The following is a 23,412-nucleotide window of genomic DNA, read 5'->3' on the forward strand; positions in this document are numbered from 1 at the left end:
AAGCATTTTAGAGCACATTTCCTCCAGCTCCTGAACCTTCACGAAACGTAGCCAGAAGTAGAGTCCAAACTTCCCTCGCACAACCTGTGAGTCTCAGCAGAGGCAGCACCAAGTGTCACGTACCGAAATTCACAGCCTGTTCATTGCTAGCTGGGAATTTGCAGGGCCCAGCAGGCAGAGGAATCATGACTGCACCCATCCCACCAACAGGATCAAAGCCAAGAGGAGAATCAAGACAAAGCACAGATTTTGTATCCTCAATTTCTGAAAGCTCAGCAGGAGAGGAAGCAATCAGTGATGCCACCCTAAGCAAAGTCAACTCACCAAAAGAAGAATGTTAGGGTTGCACAATGACATATTATGAAACCAAAAGAAGTCCCACACATGTAACAAGCTACCAACTGCACTTTTTTTACTCTAGATTGCAAGAAGCAATCAAAGACCACAACCACCTTCCTGCTGTCAAGTCACACAGATGAGATAAAAAAACCAGAAAACAAAAGTTCATGCCCGCCTAGCACAAGACCAACCCAACAAAAACTGGGCATAAAAGAAGTTTTTCTCTCAGGGAAGTGACGTGATACATACATGCTGTCCTCTGCTCCCTTTCCCTTGAAGAACTATTGGCTCAAGAATTTGAATTTGATATGGACAGTACTTAATGAAGCATGAATCCTAGGGTAAAGCTAATCAAAAAAAGTTGGAAGAATTCTAACAAATCCAGTTTCAGCTCTAAGAATAAAGTGTATTTTGTAAGGCTGTGGTCATCTTCGTACAAATACAGTTATACCTACCGTCAGAAATGGCACTACAAGCTTCAGCATAACTTTGTGAAAGCAGTAACAGGGCAGAGTTACTAGCACCAATTCTCAACTTGCATCAGCAGGAAAACCCACCGAAGGCCCATCTGTTTAACCACACCACCAGAGGAATCAATATTCTCATGCCGGTAAGTAAGCAGGCTTTTCTCATTCTCTCCATTCCTACAGCACACGGTTTGCAACGAGGAGGGCACTGTCATTTCTTTACTTAGAAGAAACGGAAGTCAGGAACACTAGCCATTTTCAGACTTTTATTACGAGGAAAAAAATGTATTTTCTACAGCAGCGCTCAAGAGCTAATAGTGGAAAAGCCACAGACATGACGCACAGTCTGTCATTAGTCTCTTCATAGATTCTTTGTTTATATTTGTTCTTTGACGTAACTTGCAGGAGTAATTTATTTCACAGCTTGCCAGAACACAGCCACACCACAGACATCATCTAGAACAGAGAGGAAAGAAAGCTTCAAACACATGGATTTCCACTGGATATTGAGGGACAGTTTAATGATCAACAAAACCCCCCTAGCAACAAACCCACAAAACCCACCCCCCACACCACCCTAGCATCAGAAATCTAAGATGAAGTTCAGCCGTATTAGAAGACAAGAGGCAGAACCATACTCTGCTGCTGGAGAGCGGCTCACAAAGGCTGTACGCTGCCAGAAGGCTTCATCACTTTCACGAGGACAGCAGTACTTACTCCAGCATCAGTGAGGATTACTTTGCCTTCCTTAAGGAAGACACTTTTGCCATCATGAACAGTACTCTGGGCCTTCCAGTGGCACCAGCTGAGACGCCAGGGCACTTCAGAGGCAGAGGTTCCGAAGGCTACACTCACCACATTCACAGTCCTGCTCATCTCACTCATATCTTGAAGCCCAGAGCTCTCATGCACTCTTTGTGAGCTTCAATTAGGTGCCTACAATTTTCTTCCCCCTTCTCAATGATGCTGCAAAACAAACAAAAAAAAAGATTTCCAAGGCTCAACAACAAAACGTTTGCTTACTATTAGTCAAAGCCACAGAACCGATAAACTGCTGGGAACAATCAAAAATCCCTGTTAGGCTCCAGAGATCTTTTTGCCTATCCTGTCCAGGGTAGTACTGTAGTACTTATTTGGGAAGTATAATACTATCTCAAAAAGTTGCCCAAGTCTGGAGCTGTGCACTAAAACTCTGATGAAACGCATAACAATTTCCTATTAACAGGCCAGTGTCTATTCTGGGAAAGCCTAGACTGGGATTTGTTATACAACAGGAGGCTCTTGCATCACTTCATCAACTATGCTGATCTTGTCAGCAACCTGTTTCAAATCATTCAGTACTGAAACAACGAAATTTCTCCAGTAAGTGACCATTACAGAATAGGACAACCAGTAAATGATGTTTCAGTCCAGCTTCAGTTGGTATTTAGGGAACCCGCAGCAAAAAAACTCTGTCCAGCTACTCTTAAAAAAATACATATTTATCACACATGGTAACTTTGGATGTCACTCACCCATCCAAGTGTCTAATACACACATTCAAACAGCTGTAAGGCCCTACCATCGTTGGTGTATCGTGCATACCGCAAAAGCAGAGCGCACTGCTCTCCAACCGACTGGCAGAGCGCTTCCTGTCCCCAGAGGCGGGGATTCCACCGCTGCCGTCAGCCCGCATCTGCCACATTCCTCTGGGTGCCAGAGGAAGAAGCTACCAAACTGTGAATAACTGAAATATTTTATTTTGCTAATCATTTAAGTTTTATTACAGTAAGTATGGACAGGTCTGCTGGCTGCCCAGGGCAACTCCATCTGGGCAGGGCCTTGCATCCTACCACCCTTTGCTGAGGGGGCCCTGGACTCACCTTCACTACCATGGAAATAGACACCCCCCCCCTAACTTTAGCAAAAATACAGTTTCCAGGATAATGTCACCTACTGAATGACATCTGTTACACCTGTCAGGTAAAAAAAATAAATAAAAAAAAATAAATTTGGGCACCAAAATAGTTTCTTTAAGCTTTAAAGATTTACTCTTAGACAAAGGAGTTCTATTTGGAGGGGGTGTTTCACGACACTCCATAGGTCCTATGATCGTGACTAAGCCTGTAATTACAAATGCTGCTATATGCATCGTCAAATCTGAGAAACGTCATCCTCTGTGACCAAAACCCCAAAGTATTTTATTTAAGAGAACAGCACTGATAACCAATTAAGCACTAAACATGTTACTACCTGCTGCTACTTGCCGCTTCAAGTCAGTCAACATTGTGAAGATTTGTAAGCAGCATTAACAGCTAATCTCTGAAACCTGTTTTAAACTAGGGCTACAAGATATTAATCACTTCATTTCTAGTTTATCCTCTTTCTCCTCCACACTCTCGCTCCTCTCCTGGATGCTCCAGCACCCTCCACCGGGTTGGGGAGAGCTCCTAAAGTCACCTCAAAAAAAACCCCAAACAAACAAACAACCAAAAACCTCAGCACCTCGGCAGGCACTGAAACTCCTAGAAAACGGCACCAGGTGGGGCAGGGGCAGCAGCCCCGGCGGGGCACGGGCAGGGCACGGCAGAACAGCAGCCCCGGCGGGGCACGGGCAGGGCACGGCAGAACAGCAGCCCCGGCGGGGCACGGGCAGGGCACGGCAGAACAGCAGCCCCGGCGGGGCAGGCCGCACACACGGCCGGCCGAGGAGCGCCGGTGCAAAGGCCTCAGCAGCCCGGGCCGGGCCGAGCCCGCGCGGGGGGCGCCGCCGCCACCGCCCCAGGAGCCCGGGGCCGCCCGAGGCCACCCCCGAGGCGGACCCGCCCGCCGGGGCCCTCACCAGGCGTCCCGCGCCTTCTTGGTCTCGGGGCAGGCGCAGCAGGGCTTCAGCGGCTTCTTCTCCTCCCGCGCCTCCCGCGCCTCCCCCGCTCCCTTCGCGTCGCAGCTGGCGGCGGCGACCGTCGACATGGCGGGCGCTTCCCCCGGCAGTCGCGCAGCCTGCGGGCGAGGGAAGAACCGGGCGGAGGCGGCCGTTAGCGCTGCCCCCCTCGCAGCCCAAGCCAGCCCCGCCCGGCGCCGCGCCGGAGAGACACCGCCGCGCTGCTCCGCCTCGGCGCTGCCGGCCTCCGCTGGGCGCGGGGCGGCCCCTTCCTGGCCCGCGGCACGCTGGGGGCTGTAGTTCGCCGCCCTCCCGCCCTGCCCGCGCCCGGCAGGGCCGGCCCTCATCCGGCGTGCGGCGGCGCGGCCGGCCGTGGCCAGCGGCCCGCGGGAGCAGGCGGCCCTTGGCGAGGCAGAAGGCGCAGGGAAGGAGGCGGCAGGGTGGGAAGGGGCGGCAGCAGCTGCGGGCACCCGCCGCGGCCTTAGCAAGCGCGGCAGCTCGCGGAGAGGCTCCAGCCTGAGGAAGCCGCAGCCTGCTACCTAAAGCTCTTGTTTTCCGACTCAGGCGGTGGGGAAAGCGGGCAGCGCTTTGTCGCAGCCGTGCACAGAAAACTGGAGATCTGTGGGAGTGAAGAGCACACGGCGATGCAGGGACTGCACGTAGCGCCGCCGGCGACGCAAAATGCTGCCGTTCCATGGCTGGGGGCCAGCCAGGCCGGCCCTGCCACGGGCAGCGAGGGCGAAAACACGGATTGCTTTCCTTTGTAGTCTGCCCCAAACCAGGCATCAGCGGCCACTCTTGCCCCCCAGGGCTCTGCCACATACAAAACGCCTTGGCTGAATTTGCCACAGTCTGTCAGGCAGCTGCGTGCTACGCTTGCGCCTGCAGCCAGCCCCGATGATGACAGGGTTACACACACGCACACGTACGTGGACTGGCAGGTATACATACGTATAGACTGGCAGGCACGTTGCAGAGCAAAGGGATGCCCCGCACAGGTAACGTGTGAAGGGCCACACATCAGTGGATGTGACACTGCTGAGAACTTGGAAGGGGAAAAGAATATACCCACTGGGATGCAGCTGCTGTGTCTTTTAATGGGGTGTAGCAAGAGTGGCAGCTTACATCAGGTGCTAAGGAGATCCGGAACTGTAGGAACCCTGACGAGAACATTTGGAGGGACAGAAAGCCTGCATTTTAGGCATCTAATTAATTTCTGACTTTTAGGAAGCGCTTTTTGCATTGGGGGCATATTTCCCATAGCTGTCAATCACAGAGGTATTTATTTTGGTCTGTGACGGAGAGTAAATATCAGCAGCTCCTATAACGCATGTTACATGCTCTTAGCCTCAGCAAAACTTTGGAGCTCAAAATATCTGCTGGGATCTGAACGCTCCAGTCAGGTAAAACATTGAAAAGGGTCCTGCCCTATACAAGGCATGAAATATCACATGATTCTGTTTTCAAGAGCCCTGGGCAAGACAGAGAGAACTATTTCATTATTTTCAGTATTTACCTTTCCAATCAGCAAGCCAGAAGTGAGATCGTTCTCTGTTGAGAGATTTTGTTCTTCTCTTTCTCTGGATCATCAAGGGGAATGCCAACACCACTGACTTGTGCTACCTGAATGAGTAAATGATAGGCGAGGATTCTTTTTTGATCCACTCATTCTCACAAAGAGAGACAAGAAGTAGAACCTAGCTCTTTTCCAGAAGTTCAAACCTCCACATTTTCATTGCACGAGTAGATGAGGCTCTCCTGCTTTCACCATCAGGGTACATCTGTGGCACCCTGACAATACAACTCCTTGAAATGCAGGCTCCGAAGGACATTGCCTATGCATTGCCACCCTAACTCTGAAATGGCATCACAGAACACTCACTCACCTAACCAGCCACCTCCTTACTTAGCCATGAATCTCAGCTCAGTAGCCTGTCCCCAGCTGCCCCGTTTGGCTGAGGAGGTTGTTCAGACTGACCTACGCTCACACAGCCTCCTGGTTCAGCACACACGCACTGTGAGGCCTTGCAGCAACGTGTGATGAACTGGAAGATGTACAGGTTGCATATGGTGACCAAAATATGCTTCTCCCAAATCCACACAAGCATGCCACCAGACGGAGCTGAGATTGAAATGCCTATCAAAAGCATGCCTCAGCTCTCCAAAGCAGTGCCTTGTTCATAGCTGGGGTTTTTAACATATTAAGCATGTTTTCCTTTCAAATTAACTAGCTTTGTCTTCTCTTCCTAAAGCTTTATCTGCTGGCCACTATCCAAAGGCCTAAACAGAGCTGGTGATGGCGACATAAACTGAGGCAAAGCCTGCAGTAAAAGACCTCAAAGGGGATTTCCCAAGTCTGCAAGTGAACAGTATATTCTATTTAACAACAACATTTATTTTAAAAAAGTTTGAATGAGGTTGATTTGGCCTGTAGAAACCTGGAAAAGACCAAACAAAAACCATATTATACTCTTGCTGGAGTTACAGAATACCAAGGGCAGAGGGAGGTTAAAATTTAGTCATCTTGGGAGAAGACTTCAAAAGGACCTGCACAAAGGTACAGCCTGTGGAGACTAAGCATCTCTGCGAGCAGCACTCCATTTGAACTCTAGCAGCTTTCCAAACAGATTAAGGAGGAGCGCTGCTATTTTGGCCATGCTGCCTGTTTGTAACAGAATCACCCTGGAAGAAGGAATCACTTCTTGGTGGGATGAAGGGGCAGGGTCTGGGAGTGAGGAGAAGGAATGGAATTGCCATTGAAGCACAATTAACATTCATGCTGATTGCACCAATCTGGAGTACAGCACGGAGGGGAGATCACACCTTTTTCTCTTCTGACATTACATTGTACTTAAGGATTGATCGTTAACTTGGTGCTTTTTGTTTTCCATTTGTCCTCTGCCTGCTGACAGTGGCAGAAGAATTATATTAAAGAGTATGTGTCAGGATGAACAGATTCATCTACCAGTCAAAGAGGAATAGCTAAAGGCAGGCTGCTGAGCTGAGACTGCTGGAAAGTTGTCAGATCCAGTACGCAGGAAAGGAAATTTAGTAAAAATCTCGGGGTCTCTGAAAGGGATAATGAAAAAAGATGCTCCCTCCATCTAGGGTGGGTGTCACTTGGCAGCCTGGTGCCACACGTGAGGGTACAAGGACTACAGACAGGACTGGACATTTACAGCTCTGCATTTAGAAGAGCGATGGGTGAAACAGAGGGAGACTGCCCAGTTGCCATGAGGTTCCAAATTATTTTCCCTGTACAGCCTTTTATCAGAATTAAAGAATATGGAACAGTGACTCATGATGTGTAAACAGTCATTGCTGTTGGCTCCTTGTATCTTCAGTTTCAGCCCACTAAAAGAATGGTTGTCCAAAAGAAAGAAGTACTTGTCTGTTAAAGAGACTCAAATACACAGACTTTTCAAGGAACCTCAAAAATACATTTACATTCATTGCTACTGTTAGGTAGGGTAAGCCCCTACCAATTGTCAGTTGGAAGTAGCAGTCTAGGGTAGTCCGGGGTTTTCCAGATTCTCACACTTCAGCTATACAATACAGAAGGTAAATTTAGCTGTGGAAAATCTGTGTGGTGAAACAGAGCCGAAGATATTTTGTTATTTTTCCACATAATGCCTATTATGGAAACCACTAACCCTTCACCGTCTTGAAAAAAGAAACCTGTTTAATATTGGTCTAGAGAAACATTTTTGTCTTTAACTTAGTATAAGCGAGACAGCCACTGTCTGGGAGCCCAGTCAACCATATGCTGGTTTTGTCTGTGTTTCTGGGCAATGCTTAGATGCACGCAGGAAAAAGAAGGACTTCAAACCTCTGAGCAAGACAACTTGTGCGGGCCCTGCTGCCTGTTATATTAACTGCCCAAGTACAGGATAGTTACTTTTTTTATCAGAGTTGCAGAGCTGCAATTAGCAAATACTATCAGGTCAGCAGTGTGACCTGAGAGAATAAATGCTGGGATAAAAGGACCTTTGCTCCGGTCTAGTACGATGGAAGAGACTCTAAGGTGATTAATTACATTCCCTCTAAGCTTCAAACTCCATCTTGAAGGCAAGTGGCTTACTGGGCTAAAACCACCTCAAGATGTGATGCACCAGTCCCTTCCCAGGCTGAAGAGGGAAATACCCATGTTTCAGAACTACAGCAAGAATTCCGTATGCAGGGATGCTGTACCACAGGACCGAACCATCCCCTCCTGGGAGATGACCACAGAAGGCTGTATGGAGAGAGTCTTCTTCCATACTGGCAAGCAAGCCCTTAACGAAACAAGCATAGAATCAAGATTACTTTTAAGGCCTTTGTGTCTCTTTGAATGCCCAACAAACTAGTACTGCCACAGATCACCTCTTGCCAGAAATTCGGCCAAATCGTCAGAGGCTGGAGGTGGAAGGCAGTTTGCAAGATTGCAGTCACTTTCCACTTTAGAACCAGAACAATTGCCTCTGACATTGCAGGACTCTGCCACAGCATCCCTGAAATTCTGGGGTCTCACACTGGGACAAGGACTCTGTGGCCTAGCCCTGCACAGAAAATTAGGATAACAACCCTCCTACAACAACAGGCAGAGCAGAAACTCGTCCCAATCAAAATGTGCAGCAAAACTAATTTCAAGAATTGCCACCACTGCTTGCTTTTGCTAAGAAATCAGTGTTTTTATAGTACAGTCGAGACAGTTTCCAGTGACGAATGACTTTTCCAGTGAAATCTGGATGCTTGGGGGTGGGGGTGGGGAGGGGTGGGGGTAGAAGGCATCAGTGCTTGCTTTTGGTATAAACTTAAAGGATCTAAATGTATTTCTCACTTTTTTCCTGCACATCTCTCCCCAGTTTGTGCTAAGATTATCATCACTTTCACGTTATGCTGTTTCTTTTCACTGCCCACTGACAGCATATCCAAACGTATTAGTAAAGATAATCAATTAGCCATGCATGCAACACTGGAAAAGCCAGATCAGCAAATTCAGGATGCAGTCTCCCTGATAACATGGCAAAAGAAGGAAGATGGCATTTTGTATCGTGCCACAGAGCAACCTGCCTGTTCCCCGGGCATTGGAGGCAAGAACAACTGAGCCTTGGGACATGCGGCAGCTTTTCCGCGATGCAGCTGATGCTGGATGCACATTTCAAGCCTGGTCAGGCTTACTTCAGTGCTTGCTGGGATGACTGATCAGCTGCTCCCTTTTGTGGAGGGTACACCCATGAAAATCCAAGCATTCTGAAATAGATCCCACTGCGCAGACTGGTGGGAAGGACAGGCCAGGTGTTTGCACTGAAATGGCTGCATGTGCTACGCCTGAAGGCAAGTGTGTATTGTCTGACAGTCTCTATGCTTAGTAACTCAGAAAATCCTAACCTGTATTTGGAAAATAACATCGCTGATCTTCCAAACAGCATGTATCTCCAAAGATCTGTCCTTCATTGCAGTGAGACTCTCTGTTTTCAGTTAAAAATAAGAAAAAAATAGCCCAGGTTTAAAAGTGTTTAGGTATGACAAAGATACACACTAGTCACTCAGGGAGAAGTTCTGCTATCCTCAGGCATTTTTTTCCCCCCCACTGCAGAGTTAACCAAGACAGCTGCCTATATAGCTCTTTCCAAACAGGAAACCTCTTCCATCCTCATTTCTCATGACTTGAAAGAGTAAGGCTTCAAATTTCTGCATAACTGGCATATGAATTGTCAGAACTGATCAGAATGTGACCCCAAGCAATCAGGCAGCTGAGCCACTGTTAGTATGTTGCACCACGCCCATGCATGGATGATCTCCAGTTAGTCACCCCACAAAAATCAAATCCTGCCTGATGTCTGTGCTTACGCATTTCATTCAGAACCCAAGTTCACTTGCTTGTGTATTGCAGAAAAATGCCTCCCTGTAGTTCTACTCTGTAACACAAACTTCTAACCTTGACCAGTTCTGCTGCAAACCTGGCTGTGTTTCTGCAACTCTGATGAATAGTGTTAAGCTGTCAGTCAACTGAGAAGCAGCAATACAGTAGGACCGCTGACTTCCTTTCCACTGCCCACATTCCAGTACGTGTTCCTATTTTCCCCTAAGTGTTGCTGCTATTAACAATTTTATTCTGCTTGGTGGCATGCCATTTTGATGTCTGTGTCAGTAGCAAATCTGCTTGTTTGAATCTATTAAAGTCTCTCTTGATCATGTTTTATGAAATATGAAGCTCCACTAAAAAAAATAATTTTAACATTCACAACAAACTGCGGGAGCTAACTGGAAGGAATCATTAGTATTTACAGACACAGGAGTCATCCCATTTTTGAGATGTCACTGATTGCAGCTGCATACTTCTATGTACTCACATCCCAGCATCTCACTCCTTTGAAATACTGCATCAAGACATATGTTGTACATTGCTGCAAGCTGCTTGTAAAAAGCCTGCAACATTATGAACCTCCACAGCTGTTACTGGAAAAGTTACAAAACAGCGTAGAAAACTCAGCACTCTTTAAACTATTGCTTTCACATCAGTGGTCAAGCTAGGTTGCTACTCCGAACAACTAATTAATTTCCACTTGTTTTCTTCTTATTGATCCAGGAGAATAATTTCTAAGTAAGTCTAATAAGAATTATTGGCACTTTGTCAAGGGGATCCTTAGAATCCTTATTCCCACCAAAAATCAATTGCACTTGGATTATCAAGTGCTTAAGAGTCAGATTTTAAGAAGCATTAGGCCATCTCCATATGCAGGTGGAAGGATTCTCAAGAGAGCCTGTTTACACTGAAAAATTCCTAAATACATTATGTAGCTGGAGTACAATTATTTTTGAACAAGTGACATGGGAACACAAGTCATCTACATGGCTGAAAATTTCATCTAAACCTTCAGCTCAAGCCCATACCCTGACTATTTTGCCCTGGTTTTCAATGTGCTGTGCAGTATTTTCTCTAGGTACTGGGTGTCTTGGGCTGGTACTTACTCTGTGTAACAAACACTTAAATTTTACTCAACGCATCCTGTCTGGACTGGCACATCAGTAACTTCAACTACTCAAGTCCCTTATTTAAAACCCAGAATGGATTCTTCCAGGTCAGATTCTCCTAGGGGTCCACCCAAAGACTTACTCAGGATCAAAAAGGGGATGTTTCCAGACTGACGTGCTAGATGCTGAGTATCCTCTCACAGCTGATATGTCAAGACACCAGTGATATGTACTAGATCCCATACTGTGCTGGGAAGTGATGTGGGGAAGGGCTATGTGAGCGCAGACAATGACAGAGGGGAAAGATAGGGGAACTTTCAAGACTGAAGAGAGCAGAGCTTTGTTTTCTTACATGAGGGAAGTGATACTTAGGCATCCTTTCCCAGGCCTTGAAAGGGCTCTGTTCAGCCCCCACCCAGTTCTAGCTTTTTTCTTCCCATGGCCTGAGCATCCTGTCACTGCTGTCCCACCCTTTTCTTGGTAAGCCTCCCCCAGGCCCTTGGATGTCTGCTAGCCCTCAGCTGACCTCTGTCCAGCGGATTGCAATTAAAGGATGATAAATAAGTATTTTTGGAAAGGTTTAAGAGACAGGATTAAGATCATATTGCACTAATTGTTTAATAGTAAATAAAAGTGTAATGTAAGGAAGAGTTATACTGTATTATAATAACAAGCTGAAAAAAGTCTCTATAGCACTTCTGTCCAGCTATTTAATTTCCATTAAAATTGTTGCTAAAATGGCCACAGAAAATCAACAGTCCTTGGTGCTCCTTTCAGATCAGGCAAGCACAAACATTCACTCCCTAGAAAAGTTTTCCAACTAGTTGGAAGCCAGATTTGACCAGGCATCTTGGCAAACAATAGCAGAAATGCTGCAGAGGTCAGCAAGGTACTCCATTTTATAGTTTTTGCCACGTGACATAAATATATACTACATGTCTCCCTGTCTGCTGAACTGTTAAGCTACCCTGCGCTGCTGCGAGCTTTAGTACAAGCCATCTGTCAAGCAGCCAGTAAAAATCCAGCTGCTGAACTCTTGAGCTTCTGGGTAAAGGGATCCCCTTGGCTCAAGGAGACAACCTTCCCTCCACAGCCTTTCATGTTCTTAGGGACTCCGCACCCCCCCTTAGCCATGCCAGTGCCCTGCTTAGTCTGCGGGGGAGCAGAGCTGGGAAGCATCATCAGTTGACCAGGCCAGCACGGTCCTTGCTGGGGACAGCATCCTCCCTGCATCCCTGCAGGCTAACAGGCATCACCAGCCAAGTGTTAGGGGGGTCAGTACTTCAGCAGAGCCTTTCCTCAGGCTCGGCTAAACAAAATAGAACAATTCACATCATCCCATCCAGACTGTTAACAGGCTCCAAATGTTTTTTAGGACTGCCCTTTCTTCAAAAGGACTGTCCTCTCTCAGCTTACCACGGACCTGACATAAATGGGTATCACCAGAGTAAGAAGTCAGTGGTAGCTGGAACCCCCTTCCACCCCCTGGAACATCTCCAGTCCCTCCTCAAGCTGCCTCTTGCCTCCCTCCCCTCCCTCTCTGCACTTGGACTCCCTTTTCCCAGTCAGTGGGTTTTCTCTCTTCCCCCCCAGCTCAACAGGAAGCTACCAGCAACTACTGTTGTTATTTTATCTACTTTTTAAATAGACAAACAGATGATATGGCTGGAGCCAAACCCTCAAGAACAGCAGATATGGAATCCGATCACAACCCACCTATAAGCACATTCCTCATCCAGGTCTCCAGAAGCAAGTAGGAGTTGGACTGCTTTGAAGGTACAAGCTCATTCCAACTTCTAAGCCAGAAATATGGATTGAAATCCTGTCTGTTAAGTCAATGTAATATTCCCGGCAAATTGTGCCTCTGGTTGTTCTCTTGCCTCCTGTGCTCTGACTAGGGTGTAGCATCTCCTTTGCTGATTCAACCATTGATCGGTGCACCAAGGAACAGAGGGAATCTTGGGTTTAATTCTGAAAAGAAATCTCTTAACACACTGGAACTGGCAAGCTAACATGTTGGCATTGCCATTTATTCCTCTGAGTAGTGCATGGGAGGAATGAGAACACTAGGAATTCACTAGTTCCCTAAGGAGTTCAATCCAAGCTCATTTTCCTGCTGAGGTGAGTCAATATTTCTGACTTGAGCCCAGCAAATCCTCCGTATGTTATCCCTGTTCACTAAGAATCTCATCTAAAACTCATCCAAGCCAAGTGAAATCGGGTATATGAATGTCCTTCAGAGTGTGCCTGAAGTATTTGTGAACTTGGGGGTTTGGACTCTGAACCATGGGCTGAAACTGTCCTTATTTCTGCCTCCCCTCCCCCCCCCCCCCCCCTTTTTTTTTTAAGTGCTAATCAAAACCATTACAGTAGGCTTTCAAGCAGGCTTTGAAGCAAATCCTTTAACTGTGATCACAAAGCACTGCTACGCCACTTTCTTCAAACTTCGACTTTTTAGGCTATTCTCATCTGTAGATTGCTTTTAGTACAGGAAATATAGCAGTAGTCCTACTAAGGAAAGCAAAGCAAGAGAGAACAGGTCTCCTGTAAAGACTTGCATCTGTTCTGTTTCAGTAGTTGTTATCTCAAGATGCCTCTCTTAGAAGAATAAAAACAGCACAAAGAAACCAAAGACTTCACCTTGGTGAAGCTCCACTTACCACAATCAGTACTCCAAGGCCATTTTTACAAAAGATGTCACAAGGCACAAGTGAGGTATTCCACAACAGATATAATGCCTCACTGTAGCCAAAAGCCAGCACAGAATCAAGGCCTCAATCCACAAAATGTTAGATTTCCCAGCATGTGTCTTCTCACATCTGTTTGAGACTTACCTCTGCTTCCTGCTGAGATTAGTGACCACGTTTTCTTCCTCATCCTCTATTCCTCACTCTCCTTTACCCTCTCTTCGGATGGGCTGGGAGGAAAGCTTCCTTCTTCTGGATTAAAAACCTAGCGACCACACTGACTGCAGCCTTGTGCTGCTGCTGCTGAATTGCACATCTGGAAAGAGGTGTTTATTATGCAGTTAGTAAACCATGTGTAGATCGGACAGGGAATAGAAATCAGGGTTTACCTTGGATGGGTCCAGGGGCCAAACTGATTTAATATCGTTTCACATTTAACGTAAGAGCTGAACTGGCGCCACCCAGGTTAGACGGTGGTGGATCGTACATGGAGAAATTGTGACATCCTGCGGCAAGCATGAGAAATGGCATGCTAACGGTTACTAATTTTAAAAAGGATTAATTTTGGCATTTCCTGCCATCAAAGCCTCAATAGTGCTTTTAATGCTGTAACTTTGTTGGCTGTAACTTAGATTCTTTTAATAACTAGAGAAAACCTGCCATGAAGCATTACATGCACCCAACGAAGCAGCACAGGCACCCAGCACCGTAACAGTGCTGTCATTTGACAACTGCTAACAGAGAGCAGAAGAGGACCATCTACATAATTAAACTTAAAACCAGATGGATGACATCTTGCCAGGGGTTTCACAGATCCTCGTGGATTGCAGAGGAAAAGTCACATTCAGGACACTCAGTTCCCTCTTAGGTTTTGGAGGACGGAGAGAAGCCAGAGCAGAGAGGCTCATCATCTGTTTCGCTCAGCTTCTTTGCCTTCTCCCCTCCGCAGTCCTGCCTTTCCACACCCTTCCCCACTTTTTCAGCTGCTCATCTAGGTCTCCCATTTTCTTGTCCAGACCACTTCAGTTCTGCTCTATTGGCTGCTCACCCTGTCTCTCTCCCCTCCCCTTGCACACTCGTTCTCTACCACCCCACTCTCCTACTCTTTTCTTTGCTCAGGCAGCCAAGCTTCTCCTCTAAACCCAGACTTTCATGTCTGATTCATCTTCTCTTTGTCCAGCTACTGTTCTGTTCTCAATGCCTAATCCTACCCTCCTTATCTAAATTTTCCACTTCTCTTTGATTTTACAGCTCAAACACATCAGCAAGTCATCACAGCGTAACGAGTCCATCAGCAGAGTAGCAGTAATTCATCTTGCAGCAAATTACACCATCTTATCTCAAAGTTAATGTAAGGTAATACGCATTTGGCTCAGCCTCTTTCACGGGCAGCTAAACTAGCACACTTTACCACAATTTTGCAGCATGCTAAGCAATGGCAGAGTTAGTCCACTCAGTTACTGCACAGTAACTCACAAAGGTGTGGACAGTTTACTCATACATCTGAGCATCTGGTGTCCCCTCAGAGCCAAGTGGCTATACAAAAAAAAAATCATCAGACAGACAGCACCCCGGCTCAGCTACACAGTCTTGTTCTGGAAAAGCTATTACTGGAGAGGGGAGAAATGAAAAAAAAAATAAAAAATCATGCTATAGCCTGTAGCTCTGAGGAGAAAGCCCATCCGTTAAGTTCTTAGAAAACTGTAGCTAAGAAACAGGAATCTTTTTTGATTGCTTTCAGTTTAGTTGCCTTCAGTTTACTTTCACCAGAGCAGCAGGATGCATCCCTGACACAGACAGACCAACTTGCCAGGTAAGTTTTGACTCCTTTTTCCAAAGTGCTAGTCAGAGACAAGATTGCCAGTACTGCCTGGGATCAAATATTTTCTCAGAGGCTTTTGTGTTTTGGGACCTTTTTCTTTGGAAATGGTTGATCTACATAAAAGAAAAAGAATTTAAAAAAAGAAAGAAAGAACAATTCAGACCAAACCTCACTGCTTCACCGTTGCAATGTATTCCACAGCACACACCAGTGTGCCAGGGGCCCTGGCCAGGTTTCACTTCAGCTGCAGGTCGACAGGAAGATGAAGACTTCAGGCAAAGAACACTCAAGACAGTAGTAATCAACACATCTTTCAACACCTGTAAGGCTGTTCACTGCCCACATCTGTAATTCACAGAAATTTCTCAGAAGTTTAGTTAAAAATAAGCCAATATTTCACACACACACCCAATCTAATCTAAGCAACCTCTATGAACCCGAACCTTGAGCTTTTTAGCTCAGCCACATATACCTGTCACTTGCCATGAGCGAGTACTAGTCTTCATGCAGCTCTGCAGTGATCTGAAAACTTTTGTTTTCTGACAGGTTAGTTTTCAGCCACAGCAGTCTCCCGAGATGGTTCCCCACATAGTCTTTCAGCTGCCAACACCAACACATCAGAGGGAGTGGGGCCAAGCACTCAAGGGTGCGGTGAACAAAGAAGAAGGTGGCAATGTCTTACATTTAGTCCAGTTTAATGCAGTTAATAGTGGGACTGCAGCTTTTTCATCTTCCACAACTCCAGAGAGTAGTCTGCTAGGCTATGCCCTGGTGTTTAGTTATACTCTGTCAAGAACTCATGTAATTGTTCCATTGTTCCTCTTTACCTGGTTTCCATCTGGTTTCTTTTCTCATCAGAAAAACAGCAGTGTGGGCCACCTGTATCCAGTCATCTCTGAAAACCTTAAAGTGGAAAAATGTGAGAGGGTGGAGCCAACAAAGTATCATTTTTTGGCCAAAGTACAGTTTACACACCTCATTACCTCAAGGCAGATGTCCAGCATGGAAAAATTTCAGCATGTAAATTATGGAGCTCCAATGAAACGAGATACAAAAAAAGAAAACTGAACTTGACCTTGAGAAATGCAGGGCACCTCCATTAAAAAGTGACTTTCGCTGCCCATGTCAATAATTATAGTAAGTTTCACGATGTAAAGCTCTTCAGTAAAACGAGGGTCTTTACAGCCTGCTGGGTATCTTTAGGGCATGGATCAATCCATTGCGCAAAGCAGTATCCCTAGAGATGTCAGCCAGCAGCACAGCTGTGGCTGCGTTCCCCAGCTCAGACCCACATCTGACTCTTCAGGCGACCCGTTTTCAACTACTGTAAGAAAGAAGCTGTTGCTTCAAACAAGTGACAGGCCTTTCAGAAAGTAAACCAGCATTCAAAGTTGAATTAAATGTCTACGTGTAAATTGTCAGAGCCAAGGAATTTGAAACCACACTCCTAACGTTGCTCTCCTGTGAAGAAGCACTGAGGGGCCAAAATGTTATGTCAGACACTGCAAGCTGCAAGTAAATCTTTGGTATACAGGGTTTTATACACAAAATAACTTACACAAGGGACTTGCTTCAAGATTACAGGCAGAGGAGAGGGCCCATTTCTAATTCCACAGCTTTTTATGGCCTGCTCCAAAAGTCTCGGCAGCATCGGCCCTTCCTGTTCAACAGCATAAAGCAGCTTTCAGCTTTGTTCCTTGTAGAAGATGCAAATTTCCTCCTTGCAAAAAGAGCAACATTTTTGCAACGCCTGAAGTTTATTTGTAACACTGTGCGGGTGTGCAGATGCTTTGCCAATGCAAAGACCCCTGCAAAGACCTCGGTAGGTACCAAGCGTATTTTCACCACCTTACGGCGGCAGAAGACCTAAGCAGTAACAAGCAAAGCCAGGAATAAAACTATCCAGGCTTGAATCCAGTCCCCATCTGTAATTGCAAAACCAGTTTTCTCCAGCACTAAGCGATGGTTCGGGGGAACTGGAGCGCATCAGTACACATACCCCGCCGGGCCATCCCCTGCCCTCCGCCAGCCGCAGCCCAGCCGCCCCTACGCCATGACAGGGGCTGGCCCGGCCCCGCGCCTGGGGGAGAGCGGCGCAGGGAGCGAGGCTGGCGGTGGGGCCGCCGGCAGAGCTGCGTCCCCCCTTCCCCGCCGCGCTGGGCAGCGCTGGGCCCGCTCCGCGCCGCCGCTGTCCCGGGGCGCTCGCTGCCCGAGGCGGCACAACATGGAGGCGGGCGGCCCGCGCCGCCTGACGGGCCTTGGGGCTCTCCGGGAGCCTCCCCTGGGCGCGGGGTTTGGCTGGAGCAGCGGCCGCACAGGGGCAGCCGGAGGGCCGGGGCCGCCCCGGAGCACGGCCCCAGCGGCCCGGGAAGGGCAGCGCCTGCCCCCGCGGCCGCCTCCCGTCGCGGCGGGTGTGGCAAGGCCGCGGCCCCGCCCGCCGGCGGCCGCCATGGCAACGCGGCCGGAGGCGCCATGAGCCCTGCGGTGAGCGGCGCGGGCGGGCCCCGCTCCCGGGGAGGCCGGCAAATGGCTCCCGGCCGGGCCGCCCGCGGCCCCCACGGTGCCAGGCCCGCCCGGGGGGGACAGCGGCCTCCCCGCAGCCCCCGGGGCGCGGGGACCGGTGCGGCCAGGCCCGGCACCCTCGGCGGGGAGGGAGGCCGGGCCCGGGGGTTGGCGCCGGGGGCGGCGGGGTCGGGCTGGCCCCGGGCCTCCCCGCCGCCGTGCCAGGCCGTGCCAGGCCGGTGTGGAGCCGGGAGGGTGGGTGCTGCCCCAGCAGCGGGGCAGAGCCGCGTAGCGGTACGGCGTTAGGGGTGGCAGCAGGGCCGAAGTCATCAGGAGCAGGGAGAGGCTTGGGGCTGTGAAGCAGTGGTGAGCTGCAGGAAGGCCAGCGCCAGCTCTGTGTGCCAGGGGAAGCATCACGTACAGTATGGTATTTCCACTGATTACCATTGTACCATGCTTGCTTTTCTCCTGTCTTCATCTTCTGTTTAAGTTGGCAGTGCTTCCAAAGTAGGTTTTTCGTTAGTCATGTGTGTTCCACAGAACAGTGGTATTTCAGCTCTCAGCCTCATTTCTGTGATGGTGGAATTTCTTTGATATGGAGACATGTATTTCAGGTTTTTTCTTTTCCTAGCTTGTTTTATACTGTCTTATGGACAGCCTTTTAAAGTGGGAAGCAGAGCCTGACGATTCATGCTGATTTCTCAAATATGTGAACTAGTTCCATTTGTCCACTTATCTTTCAGACTCTGTACACACAGTCAAGTGAGAAGGACCATTCAAAGTCAAATGTCCATGTTCAACTTGTCGGTGACGAAGTGGTAGGTGTTGGCCAAGGACAGCTCACATGATTTCTGTGTGTATGCATACACGTGGGTAGAAACTCCATCTCAGTTCTAAGCTGCTCTCTTAAAACAGCAAAATACAAAGCAAAGGAAGAAACTTTATCTAAAAGAAGACTTAACACGGGGAGTAACTGTGATGGCTCACCTAGGGTGACTGTGTAGCAGCAGCGTAGAAATGCTCGGTTTCATGTCCTCAGTAATTTCCTAAATTGTATGTCAGTATGTTTAATAGAATATCTCCAAATGCTGTTAACAATAGCTTGTATATGTTACTAAGATCTAATAACAGAACTAGACACTTAGGCTGTTCAACTAGAGCTGTTAAAATGTGTTATTTCACATGGTGCCTCCTCACCTTGGGATATACTTAACACTGCAGCTCGAGGTAACACACTTAGACAGTTTAAAATTAACTGGGTAGCAACAGCTAAGCAGCCTGTACAGGTTGCAAACCCATCCTGATGCTTCATGCTAGGTTAGTGCAATTTAACTTCTTAGCTGAGTGCTTAGCTAGTGAGCCTGTGCTTCGCTCCTCAGCTATCAGTATTCACCTTAGCTAGTTTAAAACCAGCTAGGGCATGTCTGTGGGAGTTGCAGTCACACTTTTAGACAGCAATGATTGATGGCTGGACAGGCTGCATATAGGTAGAATGCCAAAGGAAAACTGACTTGGTAAAACTGCACACTGAATTGGATTTTAAACAACGCCTTCTCCCGAAGCTATGTACTTGACTGAGCCAGCAAGGTAGATACTCTGAACTCTGAAACTCCATTGGCGTACAGTGAGGAGAAAATCCCATAGCAGCTTTCCAACAATGGAATCAAGAATTTTTTGTGAAGAATGTTTCTGTATATCTCTTACCCCATTATCTCAGGCTCTTTCTTAAGCTACACCAAAAAAAAAAAAAGTGTGTTTGGCTCCTGTAGAGAGATATATGCATGGCGCTGGAAGCATTGCCTGGCATCACAGAGGTCCTTGCAACAATATGGCTGCATTAACAGTTCAGGCCAGACAAAGTAAGCAGGCATACAGTCACTAGTGTTGTCACACCATAGGTGTAGTGTTGCCGATGAGTATGGTGACAGACTGACTTGCATAAAATATTTTAAGCATATGAATCAGCCAGTGCACAATATGCAATTCATAACAATACAACTTTGAATTCTTAATCCATAGCATCAGAAAACAGGGTGGATGGGGGTTGTGATAATATTAGTTTATAGGGTTTTTCAGACTCTCAAGAGTTGAATTCCCTTTGAAGAGAAATGAAACACAAATGCAGTCTCATGCACAGCAAGCAGCTACTTATAGAAGGGTGCCTAGATCTTCATCGTCTGGCACTTTTACACCCTGGTGAGTTAGTGTACTTGAAATGTCACCCCTACCCTATATGCATCTGAGTTAGCACTTGCTGAAATAAAAGGGGCAATTCACAATTCAGTTCTGATTTTAGGCTTTACAGAAGCTCAAGCCAATATAGCTACATCACTTATACTTGAGTCACGATTGCAAAGATTTATTGGCAACCATAAATTTAGAGATTTAAGGCATATCTACCCAGGGAAATTAGTGCTTAGAAGGAAGGGTGTGGATTTTTAATGTGATCATTTTTGTGTGCTAACTCCTATGGAGATATTTTTAACACATGTTAAAATTGTTACAGTATAAAATAACGTAACTACTCTGTAAGTGGAATATGTTACTTCATTTCTAGAGCACAGGAAACAGGAGGGAGTTACATGGGGTAATGTGCTAGAAGTTCACCTTATTGCATATTCACAGTTACTGCACATTAACTTCTTTATGTAACGAACCGTTAGACCCTTCGATTTTAAATATAAGTTTAGCACTGGAAAACAGCCAGAAGACATATCTGTGCATCTGCTGCTAGTCTGGTATGCTCCACATCTTGAGAAGTACCATCTAACCAGCTGACATCATTAGCATACGTATGCCTTCTTCTTTCCCCATCCCACATGTGCAGGCCTGTAAATCACAGCAAGCTGAAATTCTGAGCTCTTTAATGCTGTTTGAAATTGCTAAATCACTGCCTCTCTTCTTTGTGTCCATGCAAACATTAGGTAAAGGCTCCGACGTTCAGAAGTATGTTTAGTAGCTTGATCCATTTGCCAGGCTACAGTCTGTGCTTGGAGGGCAAGGATCCAGTGCCTCCATTTATTGACCGAAGATGGAGAGGGAGGGCTCAGCGGCGCCTGGAGGCTCTTCAGCAGCTTGCTGCGTAAGTGTTCTATGGTTGGATAATTTAAAAGAAACGTACAGACAAAACCAACAAAAACCCATGCACGCTGAAGTGGAGATGACTGCAATTTGCTCCTACTTATATTTCCCTTGAAATTAAGAGATTGCAGCTGTTATGGAGTATGGTTGCCCATCTGTTTCTTACAGGGTGGATGTTGCACATTCCTTCATCCCTGTGCTATCTGCTTTGCAGTGGTTGCTGGGAAAGAGAAGCGAGTTATTTCAATCTCTTATAGATCACATAAGTTATGGAGACTTCAGTGACTCGTGTGTTACTTCAGCGAGAGCCGTTTCCTTTCAGTCCTGTGCAGTTGCAGCTGGTTAGATTGCTTTTGCTGCTCATTCAGGAGTGTATGGGGCCTGAACCAGGGCACCACATTTTTAGTGCAGGGGTGTCTGTGTTGAACTTTCTTCTGGTATCACAGTTTGGGCTTCTGATTCAGCAAATATTTAAAAAAAACACACTCTGTGTTTTTTGGAGTCCTCTGTAGCTGCATTCAAGACTGCAGGCATCGGCCTAGGTAGTTGTTTTCAGAGGTTTTTGCTGCGTTAAGAAGCTAACTTTAGACCATGGGCTTTTTAGGTGATGTGTGCTCTGGGGTTGCTGGTAACTGAGTTCTACCACCTGCCAAACAGTAATCAAAGATGATTAAGAGTGATACCGTGGATTTCATACCTTGGTTTACTCACTTCTGAAAGTGTATTCTACTCATTTCCATAATAAAATAAGAATTTCAGAGCCTGTTCTGTTCTTATTATTTTCAGCATTTCAGACTATCCCCAGCACATGAAAACCTCAGTGGCTTCTTATATTTTGCCTGTTATTCTGTAACAAGAACTTATTTGATGCCTGCGCTGCTTTAAAATTGATTTACATTTCAACAACATATATTTGCAAAATGTCTTGCAATTAACAAAAAATGAGAAACACATCCCCTCTGTTTCAGCCTGCACTGACTGACAGTGTTGCTGATACAGAAGACAGAATATTTTCCAGCTGTCTTCTCAGTAGTTGCATTGCCTCTGCAAGGTTACCAGGAATAAACGCTCATTTATTTCAGCAAAGTCAGCAAATTTAAGTCAAGGACATGCAAGAGGCAGGATCTGTTGAATAAAAGGGGCTATTTCACTGGGTTCCCATTGTGCCTATAACTATACCATAATAGGATGAACAGCTTATGCTAATAAAGTCAGATCATAAGAATAAGTGCCCACCTGTGCTGAATGAAACACAAATCCATCTGGATGGAGCAACAGTCTGATATGTAAAGAGTCAGCTAGTGGAACTAGAGCCATCAGCTCAATTAACTCATTTGAATTACAAACACAAGTTCACAATAATAGGTTGATTAGTGCTGAGCAAGTATCTCAGGTTACCAAACTGCATCTCAAAACATTCCCTTCTCTTTTGTTATGTGATATGACTGAAGGCACTGGAAAGAGGTGACTTTAAACTTTACCTTGGCAGTAAGTTGTATGTCACAGGAGGTTAATGAAGCATCTCTCTATAGTCTTTGCTGTACTGGGTAGCAATGCTGTGGCTCTGCGAGTTCCACAGCGGAGCTCGCAGGGCTTAGATGCGGTCTTTGAAGACAACTGATCTCAGCGTGCAGTCCTCTATTTTGATCTCAGCTGTCAGGCAATCTTCTGTATTGTTAATTGTATCTCTGTAAATATACCTCTGTATTTTAAATTAGGCAGCAGCAACCAACTCCAGCACCCACAATCCCATACATCTGAGCTCAGGATTCTTACAAGTTGCCAGAAATGATCTTAAGAAATACATGACCTTTAGGACTTGCCATATATATAGCTTAAGGAAATTACTTACCTTAATGGCATGATACAGGCTTTTGTTTTTTTTAAAGAACTTCAGGTTCTTGCCTTTAACCACTTGGCAGGTCGAGAAGAGCAAGACTGGAGTATAAAGTGGTTGTGAAATCGAATAGCAATCCTGACGTGTAGCTTTCAAAGGACTCAGTTCTACCCATTCTCTCAGTGACTGGCTTAATGAGGTCTACCTCACAGTCTTTCAAAGCTTTAAAATAAAGAAAACTCTCCAAGATATTGCAGTGCAAAAATTTAAACAGGCTGCCTACTCTGAAATTCAAAATGGGGGAAAAAATGAAGACCATTCTTGCAAAAGGTACGCTTTTTCTAGCATAGGTTTTGAAACATTCACATGGTCATCCCAATTTTTCTCCTTAATTGAAGAATTCAAATTGAAATTGCCAATTCTAAAATTTTCCACATTTGTTTAAAATCCCTTTTGCTACTTTTGGAAGGTGGGAAGTGGTAGTTTTCCGCTTTGTTCATTCTACTCCTTTAGACGTATTTTCTGTTACAGAGTTTTTTCACTCATAAGGAGATGAGCTTGCTCCCCCCTCTCCCAATAAAAGCAGTTAACTTTACAAGGTCAAGCATTTACAAGTAGCCAATCCTTTTCATGAGAAGCACATAAGCAAGTTCTATTAAAGGCAGCAAATGACCATTTGTTGCCCACACATAGTGGGAAATATACATAAAATGTCAAACTGTTTTGCTATACATGTAAGTATGAAAAAAGCAAAAATATTAAGTATGGGGATTTTGTGGAATTTGTAGTGTGCATGTTTGATTGTGTAACCAGAGAAGCAGAGAGCGAGATTTAAAAAAAAGCCTAAGAAAAAAAGATCA

General features: G+C 46.2%; 2 protein-coding genes across 4 annotated transcripts in view; one reads left to right on the forward strand and one right to left on the reverse strand.

Moving 5' to 3' along the window:
* Nucleotides 1-1,057: 1,057 nt before the first annotated feature.
* Nucleotides 1,058-3,891, reverse strand: LOC119148822 (cytochrome c oxidase copper chaperone). The gene is made up of 3 exons (XM_037389398.1): nucleotides 3,628-3,891; nucleotides 1,662-1,772; nucleotides 1,058-1,262 (listed from the first exon to the last, which is right to left on the reverse strand). Exons 1-2 carry the CDS (start codon nucleotides 3,753-3,755, stop codon nucleotides 1,688-1,690), a joined length of 213 nt encoding a protein of 70 aa, XP_037245295.1. The 5' UTR covers nucleotides 3,756-3,891; the 3' UTR covers nucleotides 1,058-1,262; nucleotides 1,662-1,687.
* A 13,199-nt stretch (nucleotides 3,892-17,090) lies between these two features.
* CFAP91 (cilia and flagella associated protein 91) overlaps nucleotides 17,091-23,412 on the forward strand; it is a 32,027-nt gene continuing 25,705 nt past the window's right edge. The window contains exons 1-3 of one of the 3 annotated variants that reach the window (XM_037389395.1): nucleotides 17,091-17,616; nucleotides 18,378-18,452; nucleotides 20,559-20,716. In XM_037389395.1, the coding sequence (XP_037245292.1) occupies nucleotides 17,095-17,616; nucleotides 18,378-18,452; nucleotides 20,559-20,716 (755 nt within the window). In that variant the 5' untranslated portion in view covers nucleotides 17,091-17,094. The other 2 variants (XM_037389396.1, XM_037389397.1) reach the window with 2 other exon arrangements.

Source organism: Falco rusticolus, chromosome 5 (assembly GCF_015220075.1).
Source record: "Falco rusticolus isolate bFalRus1 chromosome 5, bFalRus1.pri, whole genome shotgun sequence".
NCBI lineage: Eukaryota > Metazoa > Chordata > Aves > Falconiformes > Falconidae > Falco > Falco rusticolus.